The sequence below is a fragment of the Elephantulus edwardii genome, unplaced genomic scaffold (assembly GCF_000299155.1).
Source record: "Elephantulus edwardii isolate Elephantulus edwardi_28Jun2011 unplaced genomic scaffold, EleEdw1.0 scaffold00011, whole genome shotgun sequence".
NCBI lineage: Eukaryota > Metazoa > Chordata > Mammalia > Macroscelidea > Macroscelididae > Elephantulus > Elephantulus edwardii.
The window spans coordinates 13,644,533-13,656,471 of NW_006399761.1; the positions used below are offsets into that span (position 1 = coordinate 13,644,533).

An 11,939-nucleotide genomic window follows, 5' to 3' on the forward strand; every position below is an offset into this window, starting at 1 on the left:
GGGGATTGCAGGGAGCTTTAAAAATTATTTTAGATGGTATTTTCTTTCTCCCTAATAGGAGGGTCTACCACAGCATCTAGGGAGCTCCGGTGGCCTAGTGATAGGAAACTGTGCCGCAATCCCAAAGGCGCATGCTTCAAATCCACCAGCTGCTCTGTGGGAGAAGGATGGGTAGTCTCCTCCTGTGTGACCGTCTCTGAAAATCCTCTGGAGGGTCAGCGGGTCAGCTATGGTTCGGTTCTGACTCAACGATATCCAGCAGCCACCACCACAGCATCTAGCCAGCCATTTATACACCAGGTATAAAGACTATTAAAGCTTCGCATAACTTGATTTGCACAAGTTGATTTGCTAAAGTTGATTTGCAAAGATCTATAAAAACTACTGGCCTACCATTTACCAAGGAGAACATTAAGAGGGCATGAGATAACTTTAAACAAAAATAAAAATGAGTGTTTTATTCTTCGTAAACCACTCACCTTTATGCAACACCAGAACGAATGATCTAATTCAAATGGTAATTATGAAACTGTACTATCAAATCTTCCATGTAGGAAGTTACCTGGAACAAATCCCTGCATTCCTCAATTGATGGCACATCAAAGTGTCTAATTCTTTTCAGTGGTATTATTACATTCTCAAAATATATATGTATAATTTTCTCCTAATATAAAAATATTCTCCCAATATAAATATATATATATATATATATATATATATATATATATACACACACACACACACACGTTTAAATACAGTCACCTTAGTAGGAGAGGGTAAGCATCGAAAACCTGGTTTCAAAATGCAATTTTGAAACTTGAGAAAACACTGGTCACACTGGTTAGCAGAGAGAATCAAGCAGGAATTCCCAACCTGGGGGCTCCTTTCTCACATACTCACCTCGCTTCAAGTTGGGTTATTCTTTGCCTGTGGTATGCCCATGTCATGGGCTCGGCAGTCAAAACTTGAAGTTTTCCGTAACGACAAAATGCAGTGTTTTGGTCTTTCTTTAGGGTCTCAATAAAGGCATCGTATTCTTTTTTGATTGAAGTAAGAATGGATTTGTATGCAGTGACATAGTCTATTACCTGAAATATGATTTTTCTGCCTATGGTACTTAATTTTTTTTTTTCCTAAAAGATTATGGATCAAAAGCCTTATAAAATAGCATTATAAAAAATTAGATTACTTTCAAATAAAACATGACTGGAGATAGAAATGTAAAAGTATAACATCTGAATTTATGCTTGGCAAGCTAAAGTATGACTGTACATTCAAGATGGTGCTTACTGAATACATGTTTTTTTGTGGATTATTCCAACTTGTGAGCTTATATAGAGATAAACCAAACCAAACCATATTTTTGTTCTTGGCACGATCATCTCATGTAGGTTGAAACTAAACCCCAGGTTTCATTTTCCCTATTTTGGGTCTCTTAATCATAATTTACTTTTCCTTCACTCCCTCCAAATCTATTTTCTGACTTCATTCAGACTCGGAAATGCTGATTACCGTCACGTCCCTGGTTTCCCAGACTATCAGCTCTTGCTGTTCGATCAATAGCTTCATGATCATTAGCTTCAGTTCCTAAACTGCATTTCTCTTCTCAAGATGTCAAACTAACTGAACAAAACCCCATCACTATTTATCCAAGGTTTCCAACGGTGGCTAAGCACGGACCACCTTGGGAAGCTCAGCAGAAGAAATAGGAAGGACAGTTAGGGCCCGAGGTGAGGACAGCATTTTCCACTTGACATTCTTCTTTATTTTCCCAATGTTAATGTGGTGCATCTGGTCTGTGCATTGCTGTACAGAGGTAACTCGTGGTTGCTGTGATGCTGTGACAGTGATGTGCCAATCGTGGTAATGGGCACCCATGGTGGACAGTGCTGGCTGGAGCTTCCCGACTAAATCAAGCCTGGAAGCAGGAGCGGCATCCACTTCCGAAATGCCTTGCCTCCGGAAACTCTATGTATGAACAGTGCTCAGGCTGTTCGTTCATAGGGTCACTATGAGTCGTCTACGACTTGACGGCATCAAACAACAACAACAACAACAATGTGGTGCATACATTACCCATGCAAAAACAATTATAAACATTTTAAAATGACTTTAAATAAAGATAGAAGTACAAATAAGAATTTAAATATAAATAAGTAACTTACAATTTACAAATTCTGGTCAAATCAACAGAAGTTCACAAGTGATCAAACAGTTTGTAAGGAATAGATGTGATGAATTCACAATTTAGGAATATGACATCAGAGGAAACTTGGGTGGCCTAGTGTTAAAAAACTATGCTGCAATTCCAAAGGCATGCAGTTCAAATCCACCAGCTGCTCTGTGGAAGAAGGATGGCTAACCTTACCCTGTGACTTACTGTCTGTGAAAACTCCCTGGCATCAACGCTGAGTAGGTTCCAACCCAATGGCACCTAACAACAACATAACAGCAGAGATCCCAGGCAGAATTTTGCAAGACCAACCACTTATTTATTGCAAATATATTTTCTCAACAACATGAAAGGCAACTATGTTGTTGCATACCAAGAGTCAGGAAGGCTAGGAAGCAATTGCTAGCTGACCCTCCAGAGGGTTTTCAGAGGCAAACGGCAATGCATATGGACTTTGATGGAATATAGAGGAATCAAATCAACTATGTCTGTGGAAAGCGATGGCAGAGAGGAACAATGACAGGCGTCGAATGTGGAGCCAAGTTATTAGTTTACTCACGGGCTTCAAGTTGTAGTTAACAAAAGCTAAAACAAAAAACCTACCAATGTGTGTCCTTGGCCCCCGATGGAATTACCTGCTCTTTACAGCTTTAGGCCGGCTGGATCTTTACTTGATACAGTCTACACCATTCCATATTCTCTTATCGCTAGCCCACTTTCCTCTTTTATATTACTTTACAGGCCTCTGCAGGCATTCATGGGGAGACCCCTGCATTAAAACTTCCATTAAACTCAAGACAATCACAACTAGGTATAGGGTCTGGGTGAGAAGAGACACTATCCATTCCATTCATTCCACCTTGATTCTTATGTCTAAGCCTGGACTAATGTACAACATGCCAACACGAACCCAACAACATGTCAGTCACTTTCTAAAACAGGCGACCTCCACAGCTCACCCATTTCTGGAGAAGCTCACTCTTCTAAGTTTTGGTTGTTTTTGCTAAGTCCTTGGTTCTCCCACTACACCCAGAAGTCTTCTCAGGCCTCATTCTGATTTGAACATGACTCTCCAACTCTTTAAGATCTGGCTATGTCCCTGCTGTCAGCTCTTTCTCGTGTATTTAGGGTTGGGATTGCAAAGGATAGGATAAATCTTTCCCTTTTCTGATGGGCTGCCAAACCAAATCTTTTATCTTTGATTCCAAATGCAATTTGGTATTTGTCAGCTGGTTACAAGTGCCCAGATATGTAAACTGGTATTTTGATCTTCTGTCCCGCGATATCCCTCTAAGAGGGAAGAAATATCATGCAAGGCAGTCACTGATGGATTATGAGTATGTGCCCCCCTCCCAAATGAGTACCTTATCTGTCAGTGAGAAGTTAAAAGGACAATTTCTCTAAACACTGAACCATTTCTTCTTCAGATCTCTTCTCAGTCCTGAAGAAGACAATTCCTCAATCCATGCAGATCTTAAAAGTGGGGAGGGGAGGAACACTGTGGTTCCACAATCAACACTCTTGGCACCAGCAGTCAGGAAATTAAAAGACTAATTGCATTAGGGAAATCTGCTGTCAGGGACCTCTCCAGAGTGCTGAAGAGCAAGGATGTCAGTCTAGAGACTAAGGTGCTTCCGATCCTGGCCATGATCTTCACAATTACTTGCTATGCATCCAAGCTGGATAATATGCATCCAAGCTGGATAATGACCAAGAATGACAGAACAGTAATACCCCTGAGTTGTGATGCTGGAGAAGAGTACTGACCATATCATGGCCCAAGAATCCGACAGAGGGTAGCTATGAGACAGAACTAACTTGACATCAGTGGGTTGGGTTTGATTAGTTTTATTTCTTTTGGGTGCTTATAGAAGTGTCTTAATTGTAATTCCACTAACAGATATGTATCATTATTTACTGTCCACTTTTCCCGAGAGTTAGAAACACCTTTTTTATATAAAGGAGAAATAAAACAATACGTGTAATGATAAAAATGAACAAAATTCAGTGCCTATTTTGCCTGGGGCTGTCTTACTAAACACCAATACTTTGCTGAAGTCTGAAGGCTAAGTATTTGTTTGCTAAAGGTAGGGAGGAAAGGATGCTGATTTTATCTCTCTCCTGTCAGGGTACTTTCTGAGGAAATATTTTAAAAAGAGAATAAAGTAGTTCAAGCTAGAAAACTGTAACTTCATAAGAGGAGCAGACATTTCTAAAAATTTCACAAAATGTTGTCAAAAGTCACCCTATTTTTTAATTTGGTCCTTGTATTTCCAACACTGAATTCAATCTCACCCCTTGTTCACCATGCCTTTCTAGAAGAGTTCTCAATGTGATATTATGTGCTGTCAAGTTGCAACCCTATGTACAATAGCTCAGAGCCCTGCTCTATCCTGAGCTGACATCATTGTCTCTGACACACCTACGCCCATTACCCTAGTCACTGAGTCAGTCCATCTCATCCAGGGTCACTGTCCCTCCACCCTCCCCAGCATATGCTACATTAAATCTAAATTAACACTTGTCATGAATTGGGATCACAGCAGTGGGTTTTGTTGGGCTTAGTGATCTAACAGGGTATGTGAAGCTCTGACAGCTTGATGGTTAAGGAGCTGTGTTGACAACCCAAAGACAGGTGATTTGAATCCACCAGCTGCTTCACAGGACAAAGATGGGCCATCTCTTCCTGACTGATTTACAGCCTCCGAAAATCTCCAGGAGAGTCAGCTAGGAGTCTGTTCGGACTTGATGGCACATAACAACAACAAGAGAGGATATACAGGTCTAGTCACTGGGGTAAGTGATCCCATAGGGCTGAACAGAACCACCCCACAAGACTTCCAATCCTGTGACTCTTTACAAGGGCACGGAGTCGCATCTTTCTCTCACAGAATATGGAAGATCTGAACCACCAACCTTTCTGTTAGAGCACCCACACACTTTAACCACTGTGCCACCAGGTGGCCAGTCCAGCGCTGCTTTACCCCCATTCATCTCTTTTCCCCCCTCCTCTCAAACTGGATGAACTTTCCAAAACTGACAATATGGCATGATCAACCACAACAGTTGTGTTTCTGACAGGAATCTAACCTGTCAAGACAAACCTTTCCTAACCATTTGAAAACTCCATTGTCTTAAAAGCGGAATGATACCTTATCAAAAACGTTTCGGTATATGATGTAATACTCGTCAGCAGGTCCTTCCTCATCGCAGCCCACTTTTTTGGTTTCTGTACTTATATAGTTTTGTATGCTTTCCAGAAATTCCTTTTCGCTGTTCCTAATGATAGGTGGGAGAACTGCATGTTTGAAACTGATTCCTTGGGCCGACATATGTCTCGGTCTGCACACCTGCCCACCAGAGAAAAGTCAGGTCTTAAGTTGTTGCAACAAAGCCAATACTTTGATGAGCCTGAAAGAAAAACAAAGGGCGGGGAAAAGACATTAATCTAAGGATTTAACATGACTTGATACTCAAATATCAATCCGAAAACATGAATTCTCTGAAATGTCAATCTATGAATTAAAAGGTTTCTGCCATTCTACTGCTTTACGTTATGCCTCCCAGACAGACATGTCAATTATTACAAGTCAGGAAAGAGTGTTTGTATTACTAATCACAGGTCCTCTCATGCATATTGTATAATTAGGTAGTTTAATGCAACACTTTCTAAGATCTATTGGGTTTTTTTTTTAAATTTTTATTATTTTTGTGTGTGTACTGTCAAATTAGATCTGACTGGTACAGGATGAGATCGTCCCTCCTTCTCCAGCACAGCACCTGGTGGATATGAACAGCACACCTCTGAGACTGCAGTGCGGCTTCTTGCCACTAGGCCACCAGAGCGCTCCAGATCTATTGTTTTTGTTCATAAGTAGTGGCGAGTGTGTTGTCAAGTCAGAAATGACACATAGCTGACCCTCTGATAGGTTTTCAAAGTTGTAAACCGTAAAGGAGCTTTGTCTGTCTTTCTCCTTCAGAACAGCTGGTGGATTTGAACACCTTGCCTTTGGGCTGGCAGTGCAACCTCTTACCATTAAACCTCAGAGCTCCTTTCTCAGGTTTATTATCTTGTTTATCTCAGGTAGGAAACTAGTAAGTACATCTCTTAATGATCATAAATACTTCTCCACTCCAGTGCCTGCTTCCCTAGCCCAGTGCCAGTCACTCAGCACATCATCATGTTGTTGTTGTTATCAGGTGCCGTCTAGTCGATTATGATCCTACGAACAGATCTAAGCCTGGTCCTATCCTATGCCATTCTCATGATCTTTGACATAAGGGGAAGAATGGTCTAGACAGAGAAGCAAGATCAAAGGCCTGGAGGAAGAGGAGCATGTCAGAGGAACAGCAAAAAGGCCAGAAGAGACTGAGAAGGTAAGAGAATAAAGATGAGGTCAACGGCACAGCTGCCAGGTTATACAGGACGTAGGGCCTTAAAAAACTCACCAGTAGTCTTTGGAGCACCTATGGACAGATGAGGAAAAGGTACCCCCTTTCTTTGAATAGATTTGGCAACGGAAATTATGGACTAAGTGTGGGCGCTACTCTCTCTAAGGGTAGAAACAGACGGTGAGAATTATTCCACATTTATTACAAAATGTGAGAGAAAGATGAACAATCTCCTCCCACGTGATTTACTGCCTTTGAAAACCAGCGGGAGAGTCAGCTACATGATACTCAACAACACATTATGAAAGAAAGCCAAGAAGATTTGCTGAGGGTTTAGATGTGAAGTATCAAAGAGGAGTCAACAACACCATGGTTTTTGGTATTAGAAGTTGCAAGGGGAGCTCTGGTGGCCTAGTGGCAGGAAGTTGCACTGCAATCCCAGAGGTCTGTGGTTCAAATCCACCAGATGCTTTGCTGGAGAAGGAGGGACAATCTCCTCTTGTGCCAGTCAGATCCGATTTGATGGTACACGTACAAAAATAACAAAATAATAATAATAAGTTGCAAAGATAGGAACTGCCAGTTATAAAGACAGAAACAACAAACATGACAGTAAGATTAGGAAGTGGGTGGTGGGGTGACTGTTGTGAGACAGAATGAGAAGACCTGGAAAATGTAAAGAAGGCTGGGCCCTGGGAACACCCCAGTGTTTAGAAGGCAGGGAGATCAAGCTGTTAGTGTTGTTAAATCATGTCCCATCCTGTGCCGTCCTCATAATTCCTGACACACTGTGACAATCCATCTGGCCGAGGGTCTTCCTCTCCTTTGCCGACCCTCCGCCTTCCCAAGTATCATGTCCTTCTCCAAGGAATAGCTCCTCCTAGCAACATGCCTAAAGTATGTGAGGCATTCTTACCTTCAAGGAGCACTCCAGCTACATTCTTTCCAAGACATATTTGTTCTTTTGGCTGTCCATGGGATGTTCACTGCTCTTATCCAACACCACAGCGCAAAGGCATCACTTCTTCTCTCATCCTACGCATTGTCCAGCTCTCAGATGCATGGCAAGTGACTGGAAGACTATGGCCTGAATCACATGCACCTTAGTCCTCAAACTGACAATCATTACCCCTCAATAATTTGGAGAGGTCCCTCACCGCAGACTTGGGAGATCAAGAGGACAGAGCAAAAAAGCCAGAGAAAGGAAATGCAAAGAAGCAGAAAAAGAGTAGAGAGAGGAGTGTCCTGCAAGTCAGGAAGGTTTCAAAGACGGAAGAAGCAAACAACTCTATCAGATGCTAATAGATCAACCAAAGGGAGAGGCCAAATGCCACACCAAGGGACTTTAATATTAAGGTGACGGGGAGCTCAGAACGCATTTGAACAAGAATGACAACATAATTATTTTTACCTTTTAGAATATTCTAAAGGTACTGAAGAGCAATGGTGTCTCTCTGGAGCCTAAGGTACGTCTGATACAGGCTATGGTCTTTGCAATCACCTGTTATGCATCAGAGAGTTGGACAATGACCAAGGAGGATAGAAGGAGAATTGATGCCTTTGAGCTGTGGTGCTGGAGAAGAGTATTGAGAATACCATGGACTGCTAGGAAAACAAACAGATTTGTCCTGGAAAGGGTTAAACCGGGTGGCTCCTTGGAGGCAAGGATTCTGAGGCTCCATCTAACTTACTTTGGACATGCTGTGAGGAGAGACCGGCCCTTGGAGAAGGACATCATGCTTGGGAGGGTGGAGGGACAGTGCAGGAGAGGAAGGCCCTCTATGAGGTGGATTGATTCAGTGACTGGGGTAATCGGGATAGGAGTGTCAGAGACAGTGCGATTGGCACAGGACAGAGCAGAGTTTAGGGCTGTTGTACACAGGGTCGCTATGAGTCGCAAGGGACTCAACGGCACATAACAACAACAACAATAAGGATGGCAGGTGGGAAGGCGGAAAGCCTGCTGGGAGGTTAGGATACTGATACTGAGTTCTTCCAGGAAAGAATGAAAGAAAACCTGAACTTAGGCGGCGACCCAATCTGTTTCAGAGTCGAAGTGAACTCTCCAGGATTTTCCATAACTGATCTTTCTGGAAGGGGAACGAGCTCTGGTGGAGTCACAAGTAGGGAGTCGCGCTGCCAACCAGAGGGGCTCAGTTCTCAAGCGGATCGAATCCACCTGGGGCTCCAAGGGAGAAAGATGGGCAGTCCCCTCCGGTAAAGGTGAATTACAGCCTCAGAAAACCTACCCAATCCGCAGGATTCGTTATGCAGTAGGGGCAGGGGTGGAAAGAGGAGGAGAGTGAAAATGGAAGAAGGTGGGAAAAGAGAGAAGACACACGAGAAGGTCCACTTCTGAGCGGGGAAAACTCCAAACCCCCAAACTCAGCAGCTAGAGAACCCCAAAACTTTACAACTAGAAAACCACCAGGCCGGGTTCTGCCCCGCAAGGTCTGCCTTTGAACATCTGGACTTTGGTCTCGTACAAAAGGACAATCTCCCTTCAGTTAGGATGCACGGTTGAAGGACGGGGCTTAATGGTGAGAAATCGAAAAACCTGGGATTCCCCCCACCCCTGTCCCCTAGATCTGACCTTCCCTTCCTCTCTCGTTTGCTTGGAAATTTCAAAGGAAACTGCTTCTTTTAAAAGTGCAAGGTGCGTGAGGTCTCCGAGCCCTCAAAGCCCCCGATGCGGGTCACCGCCACTTCCACGCCCCACACTGTCTCCTGCTTTCCTCTTAGTTCGTAGGCGATTTCTAGCTGTTTGTACCCTCCGCCAAAGCATACTTTTCCTCCCGTCCTCCCGGCTCACCTTATTCCCTTTCCCCAAACATTGACTCCATTGACCAGAGATGGTAACCAGGGACTCCACGAGTGTGTGCAAATGCATCTTGGGACATGTAGTCCCAGTCTTAAGAACAGGTGCGAACTACAACTCCCAGAATGCATTGCCCTCTACTTCCTTTTCCTCAATGAGGTTCTCTGAGCCCCGCCCCCTTCAAGAAAACTCCTCCTACCCCCCCACCACCAACCATAGGAGAAACACATTTTAAACACATTTTAAAAGTGGTTAAAATCTGTTTCAAGATCCTGCTAAAGGTTACAGTGAGAATTGGTCCAGGATAGAGTCACGGCAGTCAGGCATTTGGTTAGACGGCCCCGGTGACCGCCGCGCTCAGGCACTCGGCGTGGCCGCCTCAGGGGCGGGGCCTGCGGCCAGGGCCGGAAAAACCCGTGAGCCTGCGCGGCGTCCTTCTTTTCCGATCAGCCGTCTGCGGTGAGTGTGTCTCCCAGGCCGTTCTCGGACCTGCGACTTTCTCCTTTCCTGGCTTATGTGGCGTTAGGGCTAAATCGGCCTCTTCGTTTCCCCCGTTTGCAGGTGGGCCCACCGGCAAGATGCAGATTTTCGTAAAAACCCTCACGGGGAAGACCATCACGCTCGAGGTACGGGCCGGGTGGCGTGGGGGCCCCGGGCGGGGAACGTGCTCCGGATCTGAGACCCGGTCCACGCCGGGGCCTGGGTTCCGAGGCGAGGAGTGGGCTCCCGCCTGCTGGTCCAGGCTCGCAGTTGGGCGCCGGGGTTGGTTCCCGGGCGCGGGGGTCCGGCGAGGCTCCGCGGACACGTGGTGGGGCTGCCGCGGCCTGGACGCTCGGACGCCGGGTGCTGGGCGGGCGGGGGCGCGGTGACCATTAGGGCTTTTTGTAACTTGCAGGTTGAACCCTCGGACACAATCGAGAATGTGAAGGCCAAGATCCAGGACAAGGAAGGCAAGTAGTGGCCAGGGGCGCGCGGGGGGTCCGGGCGCGGAGAAGGCGCCTTAGCAAAGTGGAGCGTGTGGCACTGAAGACGGGCGGGGAGCCCTGCGCCTTGTTCTTTAGGAAAGTCAGGTTTGCGGGGAAGCTTGGTCCTTGAACCGCGCAGGGTCCCGGCCTGCGTGCCCTCGGGATAAAGCTTAGTTGTAGTAAGAGCTCTGGATGGGTTTTGTGGATACTGATTGGAATTGCTTGTTCTGGGTTTGAATTCTTTTTTACTCTTCCCTCTCTCCCTCCCACCCAAATTAGGAATTCCTCCTGATCAGCAGAGACTCATCTTTGCTGGAAAACAGCTGGAAGATGGGCGGACCCTGTCTGACTACAACATCCAGAAGGTGAGTGGAGCAAGAACCCCCCTCTGGGGGTGTTGTGGGGGTTCTGATAGAAATGGGGGAAGAAAGGCGTTATTGAGGAGCTTGTGTTAACCAAAATGTGTCTAATGTCTCAACTGGTTGATTTCCCTCCTTTATTTTATTAAATTCTAGGCCACATTTCATTGGCAAATCCTTTCCTTACATAAGGTGTTAATTTCCTGCTTATTTCAGTGAGTTTAGAAACCATAATGGTTACTCATTCATCCATAGACATTTTGTTCTGAAAACATGGAGTTCTGTTGGCTGTCTTAAGATCCGTCCATCGGTATTCACATTTCTCTTGTGTAGTTGCTTTTCATCTTCCTTTTCAGTCTGTAGACCCCTTGCATCTATCTTCTTTATCAAGCAGGAACTTGTTTTAAACACACTAACATTTTTAGAAGAATTGCTAGGTTTCATATTCTGGTTTTTAATGATTACATCCCATAGTATCTTAACTGCCCTGTAGCTTCATCATCCATGTTGTCCCACATCTCCACAACTTGTCAGCAGGGTTGTGTGTTTTATGCCGCTTCCACATAGCTGATGAATGGACCAGGTTGGTGGTTCTTAATGCACCTTTTTAATCTTTAAAGACTGTTGTGTCTCTTCTCAGGAGTCCACTCTTCACCTTGTATTGAGACTTCGTGGTGGTGCCAAGAAAAGGAAGAAGAAGTCTTACACCACTCCCAAGAAGAATAAGCATAAGAGAAAGAAGGTTAAGCTGGCTGTTCTGAAATACTATAAGGTGAGCCATTTCATAGTCTTAACAGTCAGCCAAGTTCAGTGGGACTCGTTGGCTTCTAGTTTCAGTAGAAAGTTTCTGTTAGTATTTGAAAGACTTTTCCCAGTTGGGTTCACCATGGATGGGGTGTAGGGTCCACATTTTATTTCTACTTTTTGCAAATGGGATCTTTTAATATGTAAACGACCCAATGAAAGAATTTTTGTTTTACTTTTGCAAGAGGGTAGTGTACTAAGGGGGAGGGTTGGGAGGGGAGAAAAGGGCAACAGTGAATGAATGGAAATCCAAAATCTGTAAATTTTTACTGAAATTATTTTTTAAAAAATCCCTGGACTTGGCAGGTTTAGGGTGCTTCAAGGGTTAGTATTTTGAATTGCTTCAACTAAAGGCTTTGGAAGGTGTTACAGCAAATTTGTATTTTTCAGGTGGATGAGAATGGCAAAATTAGTCGCCTTCGTCGGGA

General features: G+C 44.5%; 2 protein-coding genes across 2 annotated transcripts in view; both read right to left on the reverse strand.

Moving 5' to 3' along the window:
• CLHC1 (clathrin heavy chain linker domain containing 1) overlaps positions 1–5,505 on the reverse strand; it is a 36,564-nt gene extending 31,059 nt beyond the window's left edge. Inside the window, exons 1-2 of the mRNA XM_006880930.1 lie at positions 5,326–5,505; positions 901–1,088 (exon numbers count right to left, since the gene is read on the reverse strand). Coding sequence (XP_006880992.1) covers positions 901–1,088; positions 5,326–5,505 — 368 coding nt within the window. The remainder of the gene's footprint in view (positions 1–900; positions 1,089–5,325) is intronic.
• A 4,257-nt stretch (positions 5,506–9,762) lies between these two features.
• The window catches only part of MTIF2 (mitochondrial translational initiation factor 2), a 22,175-nt gene continuing 19,998 nt past the window's right edge, over positions 9,763–11,939 (reverse strand). Inside the window, exon 14 of the mRNA XM_006881020.1 lies at positions 9,763–10,382. Coding sequence (XP_006881082.1) covers positions 9,763–10,382 — 620 coding nt within the window. The remainder of the gene's footprint in view (positions 10,383–11,939) is intronic.